Source organism: Micromys minutus (genome assembly GCF_963924665.1).
Source record: "Micromys minutus genome assembly, chromosome: 6".
Classification (NCBI taxonomy): domain Eukaryota; kingdom Metazoa; phylum Chordata; class Mammalia; order Rodentia; family Muridae; genus Micromys; species Micromys minutus.
In genome coordinates this window covers 52,927,325-52,950,715 of record NC_137975.1, presented here as the reverse complement: position 1 = coordinate 52,950,715, position 23,391 = coordinate 52,927,325, and the positions used below count along the sequence as shown (strand labels likewise).

The 23,391-nt window shown below is 39.5% G+C and overlaps 1 protein-coding gene across 13 annotated transcripts in view; it reads left to right on the top strand.

The window, feature by feature from the left end:
- The window catches only part of CELF2 (CUGBP Elav-like family member 2), a 291,604-nt gene that overhangs the window by 234,662 nt on the left and 33,551 nt on the right, over positions 1-23,391 (top strand). For all 13 annotated transcript variants that reach the window (XM_080918103.1, XM_080918108.1, XM_080918101.1 and 10 more), the window contains 2 exons: positions 1,161-1,224; positions 13,075-13,209. In XM_080918103.1, the coding sequence (XP_080774229.1) occupies positions 1,161-1,224; positions 13,075-13,209 (199 nt within the window). The remainder of the gene's footprint in view (positions 1-1,160; positions 1,225-13,074; positions 13,210-23,391) is intronic.

The window sequence follows — 23,391 nt, the reverse complement described above, 5'->3', positions numbered from 1 at the left end:
TGTATCAAAATAGATAATCCCTGGGTTTTCTCATCTTTCTTCCTGTTTTCCACTTCCTGTGTGAGTTTGAGAACAGGTATATATATATATATATATATATATATATATATATATATATATATATATATATATATGTATATATATATATATATATATATATATATATATATATGTATATATATATATATATATATATATATATATATATATATGGAACTATCTGCTTCCCTCCATATCTACTTTATCCTTATTGATCTATCTTACAAAGATAAGAATTTCTTTACATCTATTCAGTGTCTTAAATGGGTCCTAAATTAGCTTTTATTCCAGCTAAGGTGAGCAAGAACATTTCAGAATTAGATCTATGTATCTTCATGACATGACACCACTGTTTCTACCCAGCAGACAGTGGGAATGAAGCCTACCACAGGCTTACTATTCGATACTTTTTTGTAAAGATTTTAACATACCTAAAATATGCAGATTTGGTATATACCACATAATTCCAGATTTTGACAAATACATTGTCTTTTCTGGTGGTAAAGACCATCTTAAGAATAACTGGCCACTTGCTTGGCCATGTGGCTATGACTGTAACTGCAAAGAGATGGTTTGGGTCTGCAGCCCCATGGTTCTTACTGCCCTGAGCCTGTCATACATGTTCTTCTAGCTGAGGCGCTGTTAGCACTTGGAGGAGGAAAATGGGGATCCAAGTATATTATACACATGTATGAAATTCTTAAAGAATAAATATTTTTACATGTCATTTAATAAAGAACCAGGGAAAACTAAGCTGGGAAGGAAAGTAGGAGACAGGAGAAAATAGACGGGGATTGTCAGAGATGAGTTACAGTAGCTACTAGACTGCAGAGTCGTAAGAGTCATGCTTTGTTGGTCTCAAAATTTAGTACTTGGTTGTTAAAAAGAGTAAATAGACTAATTGTTCTAAGGCAGCAGTGTTAGTTTCCTTGGTGTCTGTCTCTCAATGGAGATAAGACATTAATATGGATTTACACCTGCAACTCTGGGCACCTTCAGTCCATCAATGGGGAGTGGCAGCCAACTATATAAATGTAAAGGAAACTGAATCTGTACCCAGTATAATGCGGAGTTGTCTCATCTCCACATTGTTCTGACTGAGCTCTTGTGTTCCTTTGCAGCTTCTACAGCAGGCCACCTCCTCCAGCAACCTGGGTGCATTCAGTGGCATTCAGCAAATGGCTGGTAAGTCATGAAGCATTCCTTCCCTTTAGCCATACTATTTTCTGAATTGTTGGTTATTTCAAAGCATAAAGGATCCCCCCCCCCCAGTAAAGAATAATTAGCAAATAACTAACTGGCATTTGTGCCTTAGGTATTGAAGTTGAAATCAGCTGCTCTGACTGATTTCCTGCCTTTGCATTTATCCTCAGAGCTCACCCTGCAGAACAGTTCTGAGGAAGGCTGCAGACTTCTGCAGAATATATTCTTTAATTATTTGTGGGATTTTTGTTAAAATGGAATGATGACTAGGAGATTTCTGGCAATATTCCTATATCTAAGGGCAGCTGAAATGATTAACATCTCTAAAATTTTTTAATAATAGGTGATCGATAAAAATGCTCTGACCTCCATAACAAAAGCCAAGTCCACCAGCAAACGTTTGATATAGCTTGTAGTCTCTTGATAATGGCAGAACATTAACACAGTGTCTCTTTTTAAACTTTAGTACCCAGTTAACAAAATTGTGCATCAGAAGCTTTTATATAAAAGCAGAATCTTTGTTCTCAGAAAAATCAAAGTGTTACTGTGTTTGAAAAGCTGCTTATTGAAGGATTCCTGTTCATAATGAGCTGTGCTAGGAGCTGCAGCAACTCGGTGATTAGTGAAAGGTCGGTGCTCCAGTACCACTGTCCATGCTAACACCCACCCTAGCTCAGGCCCAGGAGGCAGTGTGTGCCGGAAATCAGAGCGCAGGAGGATCTGGAGAAAGCTTTTCCTTGTTTGATTACAAAAGGGAAGGTGTGGGAAAGGCAAGAAGAGATTGAGGGAGCTGTGTAGACTGAAGCGGAAGCGTTTTCTTTAATTAAGGACATCCTACATTAATTAAATGAAATCCACATGCATAAAATAAAAACCAGTTTTAGTTATGTGTAACTATAGAAACTCGTCTTTCCCACTTAATTTTTTCCCAAATATATACCTTTAGTTGGTTTTAGTGGTAGTGGTGGTGTCTATTCTGAAAGGTTTCTCTCCATTTGTGTTCTGTGAGTAACAGCCCAGTGTTCTGTTGTGGTGTGCAAGGTAAAGGCAATTTGTCAGATTGTATAGTATATTCATATCTGTTGTTGTCATTGTAATACAACTTTGAGATTATTCAAAATATGTATTTCAAAAAGATAAATAGTTGAATGATTGCAATTATATTTAAGAAAATGTGTTAGGATGCTCGCCTTAGAACTAACAATCACATTGACTGGCTAATATATTTATAATCTGTGAAGGGAACTAGAGAGGTATCAGAAAAATATTCAAGGGAGTTCCATGCTTTGAAAGGAAAGAAAAAGCTCTCAGTTGTAAGCTGCTAAAATGTATGCTAACATTTGTCACATCTTGAACAGGATGAAGAATTGTTTCTCTTCTAGTAGCACAGAGCCACCCAGATTCAAATTTGGGGATTTTCCTCAGTGTTGGCCTTGGGCTCCCCTACTCCCAGAGCTATGTTATGCAGAAAAAGTTGTTTATTCCTGAGGCTGTTGCCAATCGTGACTTCTCAACTGGACAGAATGTCCTGCCATTTTTTCATTAGGATGTGTGTGCCTCTTCCATGTCAGCTACAGGTCAACATATTAGCATTTACATGTTCTGTGTGCTCATTTGAAAACTAAGGTTACCTAGGAGTCCCCCTGAAGGGTGTAATGGAGCACAGGGCTAATTTAAAGACATTCTGCAAATGATCTGGGGTTTCCAAAATATCCGTTTCTTGAAACTTCATGGTGAATACACCACACTAAATTGTAACATACTGTAAAATCAAATACAAAATAGTCCATTGTGTGCTAACATCTTGGATAAAGTATTAAAAAAATAGGCATCACACCGCTTTGTGCGTAGCTTTATACATACATGAGTGATCAAGTTTCAGTTTCTAAGTATGTAAGGTATTTTTTTTCAGTAAAGTAATGGAATCTCTTGTCCCCAAAATAGAACTCGGTAGGACTTACACTTGCAGTTTACCTCCCCACACCAACTCCTCCAGCTTCCCCTAACTGCTCTTCACTCACCAGAGGACCCCGAACCACCAGCTGCTCAAGGGCACTGCACTCTTGGAGAGCAGGCCTGGCCCTGTGATTTGAGGACACAGCCAGTCCTCCTGTAAAAGTGCTAGAGATATTTCTGAATAGATGAGGGAAAATCTATTTGTGAGTTGACAGATGTAAATTGTACTTTGGATGCATTCTCAGTAGAGCTCAAGTCAAATGCCCAGCTTTTTAATTACAGCTTTTTAATTACAAAACTTAGTTTTATCTGTACATTTAACTGAAAATCACCAGAACAACCATTGTTACTACCTTCATTGCATTACTGAGAGCTTGGTGATAATCGAATATAAAGCATGTTACAGGGTACATTAGAAATGGCACACACTGTAGAAACCATAGCATAATAAGGCTGAAAGAACCCAAGAGGTCATTTAATCTCAGCCCCACCTAGTTTTCAAATGCTTATTGAATGATTGATAGTCTAAAGGTGGGAAAAACACAAAGTTTTTAAAAGTAAAAGTACACAAATCATACTGCCAAGGAGTTAAACATTTTTTAAATCAATAGTATTTGTCTATGAGCAGTTTTCAGAGCCTAACAGTCTTTCAGGAGACAGATGTTGAAGTGGTTTGTTTATAAGTACAAAACGTTTTTCATCTGAGGAGAGAACAAAGGCAAAAAAGAAAGCAAAAAATAAATTTTACTTGACATTATTAAGTAATTGCATCGGTAAAATCTAATTGTTAGACCATAGACCCTATAGCCATAGACCCTATAGCTAGCTTCCTTTCTCTCTGTCACAGAAACCAAGCCACATAGCCTTTAGCTGTTTCCAGGATATGTAAGATGCTATCCTCTACAGTGTCCTTGCAGGCCCTTCCTCTTGCAAGGACAGTTTAAAAAGCACTACTTAATAATGCCTGCATCTTGGCACTTATACTAAGCCATACTAAACCAGGTGATGCCACACTTCCCACCACCTTCTGAAACCCTATAGAAATCAGTAAAATGCTTTTGTTGTCAGGGCAGCTGAAGGCTTTCCTTTAACTAACCCATCATGCTGCACACGGTGGCTGTCCCTCCTGCTCGACTCTTCAAACTCTCCCTCCTAATGAAGCTACACCGTGTTTTAAAAAGAAGGCTCTCACCCTTGGAGGCCCCATCATGTTGTCTTTGGTATGGTATATCTCTCCTGATGGCCTTATAATGCTCATTCTGAAGGCTGATTTCCGATAAGCAAGCTCTTTTCCCAAACCAGACACATCTGTCCTGTCTTCAGTGTGTATTAGAAGGAGTTGTTTCACACTGCAACTGTGTGTGCATCAGCAATACGTGTTCTTCAGAAAGTCTTAACCATTTCTCCTTGAAACTACAGCTTGATCATGATTTCTATAAAAGGGAACCTTTACTAAATATGGAGTTTTATAGCAGAAATGGGTTTACAATCATATCTTCATTAGCTAAACCCTTTTATGCATACTGACTATGCTTCTGTAAATGTGAAGGGAGAGAGCCTTCTTTTAATTGATTTGATTTTTCCTTTTAAAACTTCTAACAAAAACATACTGATATTCTATTCACCTCTAGTATTTGTTCAATGAATTATTGAGATTTGGTAAGTGTGGGATCTGCATCTTAGGACCAGGTATCCTTCTGGTCTTTAATGACTTCATGGTATTTAAGTTAGATCCTTGCAATATCTGTTTCAAGAGTATAAGAGGCAAAATCACCTCTTTATTACACTGCAATCAGAAAAATAAAAGTATGAAGTGGTTAAATGTTATATTGAGACCATAGCCAGTACCAGTAAGTGGACTGGTGTGGATTAGGATACAGACCTTCCAAAAACATTTTATGAATATGTAACTGTTAGCAAGCCATGTAAAAAGTGGGCAAGAAGGGCTAACAGACTTAGCACACTAGCTAAGTGGGTATGGATCTGTATTTCAAACCCAGTTAACCTGATCCAAATCCTGCTCTGTCTGTGCACTAGGTGACCCAGCCAGGCCAGGTATGTTTGCATTAACTCAAGCTTCAGTGACGTGCCTACACAGATTGCCTAATGGCAAGTAACAAATCTCAGTTGATAGTAGAGCCCCACAGCTACTAAAGAACTTGCTGCTCAGAGCAAACAGGAAACTGCCTTCCTTTGTTCTAGAAGATGTTTCCAACTTATTAAGGCTGCATATGTCCAACAGGAATAGTTTCTAGAACAAGAGGGGTTTTTGTTTTATGTGCATTGATGTTTTGCCTGCATGTATCTCTATGTGACGGTGTCAGATCCCTTAGAACTAGAGTTACAGACAATTGAGAACTGCCATCTGGGTGCTAGGAATTGAACCCAGGTCCTCTGGAAGAGCAGTCAGTGCTCTTGGCCATCTCTCCAGCCCCCTTTCCCCTTTCGAGGCAGGTTCTTACCTAGGCTAGCCTCCAACTCTGTATGTGACCAGGAATGACCTTGAACTCATGGCCCTCTGAAAAGCTAGGATTACAGGTATGCCCCACCACATCCAGTTTCTGTGGTGCTGGATGCAAAACCCAAGGTTTTCCCATGATTGGCCAGTACCCACTGAACTCTGCTATCTCTACAATGAGAAATTCATAATAAATCATAGAGATTTGAAGCTATAGGTTAAGAGAAATTATCTACTGAGGAGTAGATTGGAACTGCTTCACTTTGAATTGATTAAGCTGACTGATAGCCTTCTAGAAATCTGCTCTAATTTCTAAAAGTAATAATAAAATATGAATCGAAACAGTTGTTTAAAACAACAAAATACTTCTCCATTTGTGAATTTAAAACCCAGTCTCTGAGAAAATTGCCCGTCTTTCACAAATAGAGAAGAGGGTTTGCAAAACCAGGGTCTGGGCAGTCTGAGACGCTCCAGTTGGAGCAGCTCCCAGCATGAAGTGTGCTCATAGGCCCACAAAGAGCCTGTGTTCTTCCCTGAGTCTCCAGTAGTCCACACCACAGACACTTCCTGTGAATGTGCTAATAGGCCTTATGAGAATGTTCTGTAACCCCCCATCTGTCACTTTTTAACAGACCTGATTGGCAAGCACTTGTAACAACTGACATCTGTTCCCACTTATTGATATGCAGATTTATGGTAATTGCCATGAACAATAAGATACAAAATTACCTAAGGTGAACATTAAATTAAATTTTCATGCCCCTCTCCTTATAAATAATTTTTTTAATCTTAAATTTCAAGTAGGAATACTGCATGTCTGTTTTGTACATAATTTCTTCATTTTGAAGGCTGTTTCCTTCTTAAATGATGAATGAAAACTTAAATCTCCTTACTTCCACTTCTTTTCTTTTCCATCATCGTAGTAACTCACTTTTAGATTTCTTAAAACTCAAGTGTTTCTCGAGTTTAGTCTCCTACTATTGCCTTTGGTTTGAGAGGTACCCAGCTGAGCACAAGTTAAATGTGGCCATTTTCCTTCTCAGTAAAGCTGTTTGCCAAGCCAGAACCAGCTTCCAAGAAGGGTGACAGGCGCCTTCCAGTCTGGTGCCCTTTCATGGTGAAAGAGAAACTTTGAGTGGGGGTGGGAAGAGCCTACAGCAGGAACTAAGAAGGGAAGACGGAGCACTTCTCACCACAGGAAGAAGTAAAAAGCCAGAAGTGTGAATTCTGAAGGACTGGAAGCATAGAGCATGCAAAACTGCCTGCAGAGTCCTAGCTGTGGCCTTAGGCTCAGGGAGAGTAAGGCAGAGTTAGTAAAAGGAGGAGAGATCTTACAGTTCCATCAGAACATCTGTGGGTGGGTAGCAGCTTGTGGCAGAGGGTAATCTATGCTCTGGAAAAGTCTGGTGAGGCTGGGAAGCAGATTGAACCTCTGTGAACTTGCCCCACCTGCTTTCCTTACATGGAGCCATTACCTTCTCACCAAACATCTGACCCTAGAAAAGAAGGGATAATAAAGGAGATGTCTGATTTTGAGTAAGAATAGCCTGGCCAGGTGCCCATTGTAACAGAAAGAGCCCAGACCTGTCACCAGGGATGTGCTGTTGTCAGTGAAGGGTTGGTTAGTACCATGCCAAGTAAGTTTTCCAAGTTCCTTCTGGTCACCCTAGGATCATACCTACCATCAAACAGAGCATAAGGTACCAGTAGCATTTAGACCATGGACTGATGAGAGAATGCCACAGAGAGGGATGGCCAGGATTAAAGGCTGACCTGTGTCAGGCTGAGTCGAGGGAGAAGGTGCTATGGTCTGTGCTTACCTACCATGCATCCATCCTCCTGTTCAGCTGGTGCTAATACAGCCAAGGGAAGGTCAAGGGAGCCCTTCTCAGGCTTCAGGGCTGTCCTGAGGCATTCCTTTCTTCTGTCTCTGTTGAGGCCACTCTTCAGCTGTACCTTGAAAGATGAACACAGGCTCTCTGGCTTCTGTTTCCCCTGTGTGTGTGTTTATACTGAAGAAGAGACCCTTTTCTTTTCCTACCACTCCTTAGTTCAGTTTCTTCTTGGTTTCTCATATCATATAATCACTACCCCATCTGTAGAAATTTCATTCAACTATTTGTTCCCAGGACTTTGGTCTTTTTCAGTTATCTTGGTAATTCCAAGATTATAAACAACTTTCTGGTATCTTTCACAGAAAAAAGTTTCACATATAACAAACACTTTTTTTTCATAAACTTCCTGGGGTTCATGGACTACCTGAACCCTATCAGTAGACTTTGAGCTGTGTGGAAGAAAGAATATGTAAAAGATTTAGTATTGAGAATGAGGCCACAGTGAGCCCTCTGCTCACTGAGGCAACAAAAGGAGAAGATAGATGAAAAAGAGGTCAAATTAAGAAATGAGATAACTGTTAAGAAAGACGACGGAACACAGGATATGAAATAGTTCCTGTGTCCACTTTGTTCTAAGCAAGATTCCCCTAATTTCAGGTACCATAAGCAGTGTTGTGCAGTGCTATCTTTAAGGCCTGGCATTTCTACCAAGCAGGACTTGCATTAGGTCATAATGGCCCAATGACTCACTGGACAGCTTTGGTTGTCTTAGACAGTATTGGAGGTTAACAAGACCACTGTAGGTAAACATGAGGAACAGGTAAGTTCTGCATCACAGCCATATTTCCTTTTGAAATTGTATATTGTCCCTCCTTTTCTCCCTCTCCTTCTAAATTCTTATGAGGTACAGTTTAGTCAAGTAAATGGGAACTGTGGTATAATGAGGGGAAAGTTTAAAGAGCCTAGGTGAGGACCAGGAGGACAGAGGGACAAACGGAAAGGAGGACTGGCAGGAGGGAGACAAGTGTATAAAGAAGTAAGCACAGAATGCTCTGATTTCCTAGGACTGCCCCTTCCCAAAATGGCTTCTAAAGACTAGGTACGGTGTTGTGACCTTTTCATACTTCGGTTCATTCTGTGACCTATTCCGCAGCAGTAGTGCACATACCATATGGTCTTGTAAATCCTAAGACCACGTGGAAAGCAAAGAGAAGCAGGCTAGTCCCTGCTTTGCCCTCACTCTCATCATCTTTATTTGAGATAATATTGCTGTTGCTAGCTGAAGTTAAGAGAACTTAATATTTGAACCCAGCTCTATTCAAGGTCACATTCTTTGGTCTTTACACATATTGATTCTCAGAAAATAGATTCTATTTTAATTTTACTCTAGTTGGGGATCCCAAGGTACAAGCAGTTAGTTTTCTCCAGAGACCTGATATGAGAAAAGCTGAGTTCATTTACATCCAGGCTGTCTCAGAGCAGAGCAGCATACTCTTCAGCAGGCCACACGGACTTTGGTAAATAGTGATGGTGGTCACCAACATAGAATCTTGTACGTTCCAGGTACTAGGAATAGAAGTCAAGGGTAACAGAGGGGATGTTCTTACCAGGACTACACTGAAAAACCAGGAGTATGGGAACCATGGCTGGGAATAGGGGTCCTAGATCTAGGAAGGTGGGAGGTATTCTGACTTATTCCTGTTATTCCCATGATACTGAGTGCTTACATTTTACAATAGGATGTGGGAGGCCATTTCAGAGAAAGGCAGTAATCCCCAACTCCTCAGCTGACCAGTGTTTTCCTCTGCTCCTCTCTCAGTTCCATCTTATTTTGTCTTTGGTGATAATGTGGTTGAGTGTAGGCTTGTCTCTAAAGAATAGTAAACTAAAAGTACTTCTTTTGGTCATTGCCTCCTCCCTACTCTAGTGTCCAGCAGCCTCCTGGTGAGTGCAAGTCTTCATATATATTTTTAGTATAAATGTATACAGGAAATTAATACAGCTACATTTTTTTATCCTACTAGTTCCCAATAATGAGAAACCAACAGAGAGACCATGATTTCTGTTCAAGCTTCACCTCAATACCTAGACTGTCTGTCTTTATCCCCTAATCTGGCTCCCTCCCAGACAAGATCCCAATAGTACTTGAATTTATTTTTCCATGTTTCTGCTGAACTCTCAAGAACTCTTTCCCTCTTTCTTCTCATGGCATATCTGAATCTCACTTTCTCTCTCTCTTTCTTCTTCCCCTGGCTTATGAAAGTTTTGCCCTGTTCTCTCTTGTGCCCAGCCATTGGATGATTAGCATTTATTGACAAGACAAAAATAAATGGTAAGAATTGATTACACAACTTAAGATGGATTCTTGAAATAAGCATTATAATGCTGTGTCCAGATTGAAACAAGATATAAGGACAGAGAAACCAGCAATTGAATAACACGAACATAGTGCACAAACACAGTCTGCCTCTACCCAGTCTTCCTTGTTGCCCATTTATTCTCAGTGTCTTGCACAGGTACGGTCCCATCATGGTTCTTTAGTAAAACAGAGTAGTTATACATGGATGAGGAATGGACTGATAGGTAAATAAAGAGTCTTCCTGACTCTCTCACACTCTGCCCCCTTCCATTTTCCTCAAAATAGTCATATGCTGAAGATTACAGTGGCCTTTCTATTCTGCTACTCCCTTGGCTATGTTTGCCAGTAGCTTGTCTTTGCATTGTAATGGTCTTTGAACATCGCTGCGCTCCCTCCAGAGTAGTATCCTAGAACCTGGCCTTTCTAGGCATCAACAAGAAAAGGTTGAAGAGATAGCAGAGATCGCCTCAGATGGTGATCCCACTTGAAGGGGAAATGAGGAAGGTCACTTTGGAAGGGTCTCATACCCTTGCCCTGACTTCATACAGGGAATGGACAGTGGGAAAAGAGAAAGCCTCATTGTTGCCATCCAAGGCCTGTAAGGAATGTCAGTATGTAGGCTATGTAAGGTGAAGGACTTCTGTCTAACAAGTGTGCATTTAATTAGATAATAACTGAAGAAAATGCTATAAACAGTTGAGCTATCAATGTTTATATAAACAATGGTATAAACCAAACAGCTGTCAGTGGGCAAAACTAAAAACATGATTGGCTGTATAGACAGTATTCTTGATAGCAGATTATTAAAATTGCGTGCTGTTATTCAGAGTCTATCTCTGATCCACCATGTATTCATTCTCCCACCCCAGGTCTACCCTGTGTGTCTGTGTATCTGTGACTGTATGTTTTTGTAGACTTGAACGTGCGGACCTGATATTGCTAAGCCACTGAACATTCTCAGCCGGGCTAATTGATACAGAAGTTTGTGACACTGGCTCCAATGCAGTGCTTCCCCCTTGGGGAGAGTCAGATAAAATGAAAAGGGTCCTCTGGCCTGAACCTATAATAATGGTCTGTTCTTTATTGCTGTTAAATGCATGGTATAGGTTTTAATTTCAGTGCTAAATTCTCTTATATGCCCAACTGCCTGTCAGTGATGTAGTGTGGTCATCTGGTTCACATCATTAGAACATTAGAGGGACCATTAGTCATAAAAAGGGACAGATGGGTCTATGAAGGAGGCCTCACTCTCGCAAGGTCACTCACAGTCCAGGTGCTCTTGTCACACTTGCGTGTGGAGCATGTCAAGTACAGCCTTATTTGGTCTAAATGAGTCTCACTAAAGCCAGGAAGCTCCCATTTCTCTGTTTCCACTTGGCTAAAGTGAAACTGAAGCTAGCCCTGTGTTGCTCAATACCACAGTGTTTCTAATAAATATGCCACTGTTCAACCATTATCTCTGATAATGAGGACATTATCAGAGAGACAGAGAGCCTTACTTCCAAACACATTTGATCACCAGATTTCACAAATTCATATCCTGCTTCTATGCAGCAAAGAAGTAGGTGGTTGTTCTGGTTTCCACCACAACCCAAGTCCAATGGCTCCTTAAGGAAGGCAGGATGTAATTTGTGGCATAATGAGAACTTATTTTACAGCAAAACCCTCACGAGCTTCTTTTCAAATCAGGAGGCCAAGCAAAGGAGCACACAGAAACAGTGTTGTTTCTAGGGCTCAGCAGCCTGGCCATTATTTATGTACTCAGCCAGCTATGCACTGAGGGCTAGCAGTCTGCTTAGGAATGTTGTTAGAAAATCTATCTCCCCTCCCCTAATACAAGTGGACCATTACCAGGCTACTCTTCTTAAACAGATCAAATTTGTTGTGGAGATAGTTAATGACTATCTGGACTTGAGTCCTAAGAAGGTAAAGTTAAGCTGATTACTTGACTCCAATCTCTTTCAGAAATCTTTAACTCTTCTGTATAAGAAGAGAAACCTCATTGTCTTTGCTCACTGTGAAGAGAATCATGGGGGGAAATGCCTGGGGTATTTAGAGACCCTATAGATTGAGAAATGGGAATAAGGGGAGAAATAAGTTGATAAGCAGCAAAAGCAACAGGATAGAGCCCAGTCTCCAATCATGGCCCAAGATCTCTCAGCTCATCTTATACACTTACACATTGTTTGTGTTTTGTTTCTTAACTTTTACTAATTAGAAGCTCATTGTAGTTAAAATTATAGTGGCTGGGGGTTTAAGGTGTTGGGGAGAATGTCTTTCCACTACCACATACATGTGTAGATCAGAGGACCACTTGCAGAGGTGGCTCTCTCCTTCTGTCATGTGGCTCTGAGGATGGAGCTCAGGCATCAAAGCAAATACAGCTAAAGTGATTTAAGGCAGTGCCATTTTCTCCTCCTCCCATATTGAGTTCCTACGGTGCAAATAATAAGATAAGTCTTGAGAGGACTGTAACCGCTAACATTCAGGGGATGCTTACTGAGACCAGGCCATAGTAATTTGCATTTGTTTCATTTATTTGTACAGCTCCCTACATTCTAGTACAGTTAGCCTGGCCACCAGGAAACAAAGTGGCTAAGTCATTTGCCTGCACCCACATATCTAGAAAAATATAAGAGCCAAGATTAAAACCTGTGTCAGCTCAGTTTCAGAGCAGGAATATTTAAACAGTGAACTACAATTCCCATATAATATCTGCACCTGTAACATGAGGAAATGTGGAGTTCATCCAATGCTTGTTCTGCAGCTACTGATGCCCACACTTCACTGTTCTCATGACAGTTAAGTCTCCATTAGCCTGGCAGGTCAGTACAGAATTCTCTCTTAACTTCCATAATTACCTCTAAAACCCTGAGAGAAGAGAGCTCTGAGTTAGGATGCTCCCATTGAGCTGTCCGCTCAAAAGTACTGGATACAGTGCACATACCCCTTCTTACTACTCCATCTCTAGCAGAAGATGATATCATTAGAACTCAAATTAGGTATCCTCTGAGAAACAGAACTTTGTTCTATTCAAGATATAATTATACATATCCCTGAGGTAGTTCCATTGAGCAAATCACAGTATCAAGTACAAGGGTTTACATGGGGTGTGTGTGTGTGTGTGTGTGTGTGTGTGTGTGTGTTCATTCATACTCAATTACAATTTAGAAACTGGAAAATGTGGGTCTCTGGCTGATATTATTTTTCTCTTTCCTCTACAGGCATGAATGCTTTACAATTACAGAATCTGGCAACGCTAGCTGCAGCTGCAGCTGCCGCTCAAACCTCAGCCACCAGCACCAATGCAAACCCTCTCTCTAGCACAAGCAGTGCCCTGGGAGCCCTCACAAGTCCCGGTGAGTGGGAAACTTTACTCTTCCACCACATGATACAATATCAATGTACATGCAAGTCTTCCTGTACCAGAGGCAGGGAGTTGGGTTGGATTTTTCCTGGACAGCTGCACAGGGTCTCTGGCTTATTACAGTCCCTACTTTCTTAAGGAGAAACTTGAATGGATGTTTTCTTTTCCAAGGGTAAAATGAAACAAGTTTTCAATGAAAAAATTCAATCACTTTATTTTTATGAACATTTCCTTTCATTCTTCTCATACTTAAGTGTTTCTATAGCAACCTTCAGTCTCATGCTCTGCTTTCGTGTCCTTATTCTCTTAAAAAGGAAAAAAGTTTAAGAATTTTCTCCTGGTTCTCAAACTCTGATCTCTTTAGTGTTTACTTTCACACCAACTCTATCCTGTACCTTTGAGTTTAAAATTCATGATTTAGTCAAGGACATTGTATGTTCATTTATGGTCACATTCTAGATTGTGTAGTTGCATATTTTTTCCTTAAAAATTTTGTTGACCTGATTTGAGGGCTAGTAACATTTTTTTTCTTTTTTGTACAAGAAAGACCTAATATGGTTGCATACTTACCATGAATTTAAAAAAAAAAAGACAAAGAAAAAGAAAAAGCAGAATGTTCATTGGATTTCTTCTCTGAATTTTCTGGGCCTCTCTGTAACCTATGAGGGAGTGTACGTGAACAATCTTGCTTCTAACTTTGAAGCCATGACCTTCTATCTTCTGTGTTCAGATGATTATCTAAGTGGTGAGAAAACTTTATTGTAATTGTGCAAGGTTTTCTCAAGAAGTCTGACATCAGGAAGCAATAAAATATGCTTCTCTGAGCTGTAGAACTGAAGGGAAAACGGAAAACGGCCCTGGGGTCTTTATAAAACACTGTTCATCTAGAAAGAAGAAACCAAGCAATGGTGATGGGAATCTCCTGAATTTATCCCTAATGTGCTAAGATTTCTAGACAATAGCCCATAAATATGGTGATTTAATTTTTTCAAGTATTGTAAAAATGCACTTTTACCCTATATGGGGTTTACCTTTTGGAATAAATGATATTCCTGAAAAATCAACTTTTGGGGTAGACTGGTTTTCACATTTCTATTGGAGGGCAACAGGGAAGGGGTCTCTTCTATCAGCAGGGGAGTACACAGGTTCTTCAGCCATTCCGGGCATAAACCCAAAGACTGGGGTGGCCAGGCACATCAGGCATGTTCCCACTATCTCCCAAGGGCAGCTTGGACATGGCCTGGGTGATCATGCCATCATACTGGGTGTAAGGGCTAACCACGGGCATCTATATAGCTAGGACCCAGCCAGAGAAAGCTATCACCAGCACTGGCTCCTTCTCCCAGGCATTCTTGAGGAACATGTAGATTCTTCTGGCCATCTTGGTCTTGGCAGAGACTGAAAAGTCAACTTTTGATAGTATTTTCGAGAAATGAACTTATAGCTTTAATAAATCCTCTAGTAACCCTATGCTAACTACTTTTCTTATTCTGACAATAACTCTTAAGCAGATGAAGTTTTATTTTGCTCACAGTTCAAGTATCTCATGATTGGGACGTCATAACTGCAGGACCTTGAGACTGTTGGGCACATTGCATCTCCATTCAGAAGCAAAGGATAAATGCTGGTACTCACGTTTATTAGTAACCCTGCAAGTCATAAAACAGTACACTCCACATTTAGGGTAGATCTTCTCTCTTCAGTTAAACATCTCTGGAGATATTCTATAGACACAGTTAAAGGTTTGTCTCCTAGGTGGGTCTAGATCTTGTTGAGCTGACAATCAATATCAAGCATCACAACTTGAACACTATTAGCTTCTCTCTTCTGAAAAAACAGCGATTTCCTTAAAATATATTAAGTATGAAAATGTTATAATTTGGTAAGTAATACCTGTAAGGTATATTTTAATGGTAGATAATGTCTTTGTGGTAGGAGTATAGAATTGAACCAGAAATACATAATACCTAGGAGTCTTTAAGTCTTTCAGGAGACCTCGAAAAATAAAGAAATAAATATTAATTTAGATGACATAAGGCTGTTTATAGTGATAAAACAGAATAATGTGTACAGTGAAGTGTCTGAAGAAAGTAAGCCCTCTGTCAGAAGGGGGCATTTGTGCCAGAGCCTGAATGAGGTGAAAGAAGCCATGCAGTCTTCAGAAAAGGACAAATGCAGTGAGGAAGGAAGGAACTTGGAGGGATAGTAAATTAGGAAGGATAGTGGGGCTCCTGGGAAGGAGTGAGGGGGCGGGGAGAAAAAAATACAGGCTTAACTGGGTGTGGTGTCTCACACCTTTAATCCCAACACTTGAGGTGGCTAGATTTCTGGGTTTCATCTCTCTGAGACCAGCCTGGGCCACATAATGGGTTCTAGGACATCCAGAGAAAATAGTGAAACACTGTCTCACAAAAAGAAAGAAACAGGCCCGCGTTACTGGATCCATAGCCATTTCTGTTAGCTCTCCCATCTCTCTGAAGGAATGAACGCCTGGCATAACTTGTCTTGCCTGAGATCCAGAGGGTCCAGTCTGCAGTCCTTTGGCACTGTTTCTGAGCCCATCACAAGGAACTTCCCTGTTAGTAAGAGTGTAGCTGAGAAGACTGTTTGTCTAATGGCAACAGGAAGTAAAGACAAAATACAGGAAGCTACCAGGGCAAGATACAACTTCTAACAACATGCCCTAGTGACCTGCTTCCTCTAGGAAGGTCTCAACTCCAGAAGTTTACAAACTTATGCCACTAGCTAGGTGATAACCTCTCAGCATATGAGTCTATAGGAGACATTTCAGATGCAAACTATAATATCATTTCAGCCAATATTTTGAAAATCATGAATTTTGAATTATATTTTTGGGTTTTTAAGACAGGGTCTCACTGTATATCCCTGGCTGGCCTGGAACTCAGAAAGATCAGCCTGCCACCCTCTCTCCTAGGTACTGGATTTAATGCATACCTGGCTATGAATTTTACTGGAATCTTCTTAAAGCAGAGGGTGTTCAACCTAGGAATGTGAAAATATCCCATATTCTTACAGCCAAAGAGAAAATATATTTGAAGATGCTTTTCCCTTCCTCCTGCTGTGGTCAAAATGTTCCATTAGCAATGAGTCCTCCCCACTCCTCCTGTCTTCCTGAAGCAACATGCTGCTCTGCAGTAAATGCAGACTGAGGATCACTGAAAGGAGTTGCTCCTGCAAAAGATGCTCTTCATAATAGCTAAGAGGATTTCACCACCTTTAAATGTGGCAGCAGAAAGTACTTAAAACTAATGTTTTGATTATTTCTCATATGCAACTAAAAAACTTTTTTGTTTAAATGAAAGTAAGTGTCCCCAATTTAAGTAAAAGTCCCTAAGTTCCAACAGGGGCTTTTTCAGAGATGTAACAATGTGGTTAGTGACATTAGTAACATTCCTGTCTCTCTTCTTCATCAGAAGGGTCAGTTAGAAAATAAAGTGTTAGACGCCATCACAGGTCTAGTGCTGTTACTCATATTTTAAAGTGATAGTCTAGTAAGATAGTCTGTGTCCTGAAGTCACAGTGTAAAATACATGAAGCCTCGTCTTCTCACTTCCATGCAGGGCTTGAATTTACCTATGTTTAAATATGTCTTGTAAGTTCCAGACAAATTCATCTACAAAGGAAAGGGACAGTTTAATCCCCAAACTATTAATTTTTTCATAATTGTAAATTTATCTTTTCAATTTTGCATACTGAGAAAAAGTCTCCCTGCAGCATTATTATAAATGATTTTAAATAGTCTTGGCTTTAAAACATGAAAGATTAAGCTTTAATTTTCATTTTAAAAAATCCCCTTAAGCAATAAATAGGTTCCTTTGTCTCATGGCCTTGAAATAAAAATTAAAATAGTCTAAATTGCCTGTGGTTAGAATAAGTGTTTTATACAATTATCAGATAGTAGTGAATAAAATTAGAAATTAAATCATGAAAGAATAAAAAGCAGGTAAGTGCATATTGTTCCTTTTATGAGTTCCTCGTGGGTCTTCTGGAACCTAATTTAATTGTGTTTCTTTTATTTTGATAGGCTAATTTTCCCTTTATTTACTTTAGTCTTCTATTTAGTTAATTAATTCTTGGGTCATTTCTTATTACCCACTTTTGAACCTGTTTTTGAGAATCATGTTTGTTTCATAGAAAGAGACAAACTCTATGTCCAGCAGATAGCTAGGTATTAAAGGCAGTAACATTCGTCTCCTGCAGTGTTTATAGATGAGCTGTTTTTATCTGCTAACGTTCAGAGCTTGTAAATGAACATGACTTTCACCATATGTGAACTTTTCACCAAATGTGAACATTTTCTGTCTAAAACCTAATATAGCATTACACTTGTCTGCCATGTTATTTCAAAGCCCCCTGATCTCTTCTTTCTTCCTTTCTTTTCTCCTTCCTTCCTTTCTTCCTTTCTTCCTTTCTTCCTTTCTTTCTTCTTAAGAAAATGATGTTTTAAAATTCTCCAAATGTTTCTGTAAGTACAGACTCAGTCAAGTGCACACTTCAAGATAATGGATAATTTCTTTGAGTAGCAGGAGACATTTTAAAATGCCAGGAAGCATTGCTTTATTCCCACTGCTGGATCTTCAAAGGGTTTTCCCTTTAAACTCTTAAGACGGCAGCAGTCTGAGTCCCAGGGAAGTATTGATGGGGTCTGCTGGTGCACTTAAGGCTAGAAGAAGGGAGAGGTGTTTTTGTGGGCTCAGGCCCATCATGCTCTCCCCACACAGATGACTGGGGAGTGTGTGCTGTCCCCGTTCACATCTGTGTCACTCAGGCAGATCATCCCGCACCCTTCCAGTTCATAGGAGGCTTTGTTATCTTAAATGTGTCTGTATCTGCATCACTAGAGAACCTGGGCACTCTGTGGGAAAAAGTGATTCACAGATCTCTGAGCCACACTTATGAGCCTTTCAACATGTGTAAGACAGTATTAAAGTGTGTTGGGCCCTACATTGCCCCCAAGCCGAGGCCCAGAGCTATAGATAGAAAAGAGACTCAGAGATGCCATCGAAACTACTGCAGTGATGCCTGAGCTTCAGGAAATCAAAGACTAGTCATCCCCACTGACCTGTTCTTCCTGCTACCTTCCTACTCTGTGCAGCCTAATAGGATGCAGTAGCTAAGTCTCCCGCCGGCCATGGCAGCAGCATACCTCAGCAGTCCTCAGCCTGCTTGGTCCACCCTACAAATGTCATCTCTCCCAGCTGACACTATACTGGTGGAGACCTTGCTTTTAACTTCCTTTGTTACACAGGCATCAATGCAACTCCATCCTCTCTATCCTGTTGAGAACTTTAACTTTGGCTCAGTTTGATCTAGGCTAAAGTAAAACAACCTCCTAGGTGTGGTGTCCCAGGTCTTGTCCAGATGCTCTTTCCTTCCCTACTCCTGGGCTATCAGTTTTCATCACATGCCTGCTGCCCCTCCTTTCTTCTTGCAGCCCACCTTCCTAGAATCTCAGAGTTCTTCCTTGGGCTCCTTGGAAAGCTCCCAGCCATCTTCCGCTTAGAGCCATGTTTGCTCTTGACATGGCGTGAGGTGTAGAATTGGCTTTTGATTTGTGTTGCTGAGACAAGAACTTATATTACCCTGGCTGGCTTGCTATGTAGAACAGGCTGGCCTTGAACTCTCATAGATCTACCAGACTCTACCACCATGCCAGCTTAAAAGTGGCTTTTAAAGACATATTAATACTCACGTTAATTAAACTGCAGCAAAGGTTTTTTTAATTGCTAAAAATTGTTTCAAATATGTCAGTACTTACATTTTAATAATCAGTGCACTTGTCTTCCTCATCATTAAGTCTTCCATGGAGTGTGGCTATTACTGTAACATAAATGCTTAACTAAGTCTAGCCCTGAGTCAATACCAGCTCCTTCACGGGGACCTTCCAGGAAGGAGCTCCTTGAAGACAGAGAAGTGGAAGAGAGGCGTCTGTGTGAGACAAGCACACTGTGAATGTCACACCACTTTGCTCTCTGATGCCAGAGCCCATACTCCATCCCTCCACTGGAACATGCATATTGTCTCTGTGAGATAATCATTTGAACATATATATACCCTTATATCTACCCCTTTCTAACACTGCCACCCTTTAGTTCCTCATGCTGTGGTGACTTCAACCATAAGATTATTTTTATTGCTACTTCATAACTGTAATTTTCCTACTTTTATGAACTATAGTGTAAATGTCTGATATACAACTCCAATGAGGTCTCAATCCACAGATTGAGAACCATTACTCTGGATAAGAATATACTTTCAAAGTAGAAAGTTTTTGTTCATAATCCCACCTTCCCCCCTTGCATTTGAAACATCACACTAGCTTCCAAGGGCTTGGCTTTTTCCTTTTTGGTTTTGTTTAGTTTAGTTTGGTTTTTTTGACTATTTCTGTTTTGTGGTTTTAGTTTTTAAAAATAGGGCTTCTCCATATAGCCCTGGCTGTCCAGGAACTCATTCTTTAGACCAAGCCAGCCTCAAACTCACAGAGATCTGCCTGCTTCTGCCTAGATTTTTTTTTCTAATGTTTTGTTTTTCTATGCAAGTGAAATGACCAAGTGAAAAGTCTATATATAATGTGTAAGAGCCATCTTTTCTAGTCTAGACGCATTCACTGTAGTGCATGCGTCTCTAAGGAGATACCCGAACTGGTCAGCAACATTGACAAGGTCAACATAATATTTGGTTCCCAAGGAGTCATAGCCATACTTTACATGAGGATATTCACTTGTGACAGGAAACTGAGAATCAGTACTGATAACTTAGAACAAAGCTATATAGGATAGCTAGGTCTTTTTATTACAAAATTCTTACAAAGTGCGGCTTTCAGAATGTTCTTATTTCATAATACAAAATAAGGAAGCATGGCCAATCAAAAGCACCTCATTTTTAGAATCACCTACTCAAAAAGGTAGACTTTTGAAAAATGATATTAATCATCCTTAGCAAGCATCTGTTACATATGTATTGCTCGTTCATATTGCAATGGAATACCTACATTGGTTAGATAAAATGAGATCCATTTAGCTTAAAGTACTTTTTACTTATAATGTTCTTATAAAGCATGGGCCATGTTATTAGTTGAGGAAGAGTACTCATAAGGAATAACTGAGGTTCCTATCTTCCCCATGTTCCCAAAACAGTTTTTCATTGTTTTTCATTACAGAAAGGAAATGAATCTTAAGGCAATCAGTTTGCCCCTATTTTGGCTATTTTTATGTGTTTTGATTAAGCAGAGTCAAAACACTCAAACAAGCTCTTTATTTGTGGGGTTGAAGCTGTCAACAACCTTCATGTCCTTTTTACTGCAGGAAAGATTGACATTCATTCCTTGACTCATTTCTTCTAAGTTGTACTTTGTCAGTTCTTTAAGTTTCAACATTCTGAGCTACTTTTTTTTTTCAAGTTTTCCATGTCTGTTCTTGGTCCTTACATTGCAAAACTTATTGGAACCAAGAATTTTATGTGAGCTTCTATACATAAAATGACACGATTGTAATTATAATCTCCTGATATAGTTGTTCATTTTCTCAGCAAATATCTATTGAGGATCTCTTGTGAACATGGAATTCTTTTTCCCTTTTATTTACTTTATGTATATGAACATTCTGCCTGCATGTGTGTACATGTACACAATGGGAGTATGGATAGTTTGCAGCCCCTTTGTGGTACCAAGATTCAAACCTGGATTCTCTGCAAGGACAAATGCTCTAAACCACTAGCCTTGTAACTGGAATTCTTATAGGTACTTACTGGTAGTTTATCAACACATTGGTAGATAAAGCTGACAGAAGGTTTTTCTCATGCTACTGCTAGTTTTTGAAAACAATTTTTTAAAATATTTATTTAATGTATATAAATACCACTGTAGCTGTCCTCAGATATATCAAAAGAGGACATCAGATCCCATTACAGATGGCTGTGAGCCACCATGTGGTTGCTGGAAATTGAACTCAGGACCTCTGGAAGAGCAATCAGTCAGTGCTCTTAACCTCTGAGCCATCTCTTTAGCTGGAGAACCATTTTTTAATAAGACTTCCCATAGTAAAATAACTTCAGCTGCCTTTAAGTATAAATTATGATGTATACTTTTATAATTTAAAATTACACTTTTAAATTTTTTCACATCACATTCTTATACCTTATACTAAAGTTTTAACATATCCCAGCAAGTCTCAGCTTATCACCACATACCACAAAGATTTCCCTCCCCTTACACACCTCACTACCACCACAAGCACTACCCAAACTGTACAAGCTGGGGTCATCTCTCATCCTTCTTTTGTTCTTCTTCATATCAAACTGGTACCTAAGTAATGACTGGCATCCTTAGGGCCGAAGTCCAAACATGGCTGGCTGGCTGGCTGCAACAACTTCTGTCCCTAAGCTTTAGCTCTCAAGAGTCCCAAATGGTTATTATTTTCTGTATATTTCATACTTTTAAATAAATGTGAAGATCCATTTTATGGTCAGATCATTTTACCTACATGTTCACATTTGACGTATCTTTTATTCTGTTTCTACCTATAAAAAAACTACTAATTTTTAAGATTCTGGCTTAAATACTTACTAATATTTAAAATATAACTAAAACCAAACAGTTAGAAATACATGTTTTGAAAACCAAATTATTTGAAATACCGTGGTTTTCTGAGGAGATGGTCTCTTGTCAAAATTCTCATTTCCTCAGGACAAAATCCTTCCTGTCACTGACCATGCACTGTCTGAATGCTCTCCACCTAGGTCTTACAGTGCGCAGCATTTTTCTTATTTTTCTGTGTGCCTCTGGTACATAATTTATAAGGAGTTCATGAATTAATCCACACATAAAATGAAAACTCCTTTTAGTTTTTCTTTAAAAGTTTCTGCTTGCCTAGTATAAGTGAAGTTCTTGATTCAATTCCTACTAAATAAATAAAAAGCAAATTGTTGACTTTGGGTTGTCTCAGCAGAACTTTAGGGCTGGGTTATGGCTCAGTGACAGAGTTCTTGCCTAACACGTGTGATGCCATTGGTTCAAAAAGTTCTTCAAGTGTTACATTAGATACCAGAATTTTATGGACATCTGCATAGAGTCCTGTTTTATTTTTCCCATCTACTAAGAACATAATTAGGCAATTAATACTTAATACTTTTCATCAGTGCTAGTGATATTGGATAACTGTATTCACAGCAACAGAAATAATTTTTCAGACTAAAAATCTAAGTGGTTATGATGAACAGAAACCACACCCCTTGAACTAACACAAATATCACAGAGGACTGGGCATGAATTTGCTGTACAATCAAGGGGATGAAATAAAAAAATGAATCAGGGACACTAAGAACAAAGATAAAGACCAAGGACTTAGAGTTAGTCTGTAAATAATTTTTCTTTTTAAAAAATGCACACCAAAAAACAATATACTAAGCATCTAGCAGAGAAATTATCACAGGGACTGTGTCTCCTGAGAATGACAGGTCCCCAAAGCAGAGTATGGTGCACAGTTGGAATCTACTTACATCAGTCTGAGTATTGCCCTGTGGTGAGCCATAAACAGCTTTATTCCCTCGGCTGTTCAGCTTTATTAAGCTTAAATTAGTTCAAGCTATTAAGAGTCTCAGGTCTGCTCTGGGTTAGGAGTGACACATAAACTACTGGCAGCCTAGCTCCTGTGCCAATGTCCCTCTGCTGGCAGGATCCCAGACCTTCTACATACGAAGATACCAATGCATTAGAAAACTAGCTGTGTTCGTTTTAATAAACATAAGTTATTTTCTTGAAAAATTATTATTTTTAACATGTTTCCTTGCGTATGTTGTGGACCACATGTGTGCCTGGTGTCTGTGGAAGCCAGAAAGGGGCGTGAGATCCCCTGAAACTAGAGTTTCAGAGGGCTGTGAGTTGCCTTAGGGTGCTAAGAACTAACCTTGGAAATGCAGTTCTTAAGTATTGAGATAACTCTCCATCCTCAACTCACCATTCTTGATGCAAGTGTAGTTAAAGGAGGTTCCATATTATAAAGGTCTGGTTGAGAAACACTTACATGGTTTGCCATCACTCACAGTGGCTGGTCCCTGTTGAAGAAATAACCTCTCTCTAGAAAACTACTGTATTTCTAACTATTTGGTTTTAGTTATATTTTAAATATTAGTAAGTATTTAAGCCAGAATCTTAAAA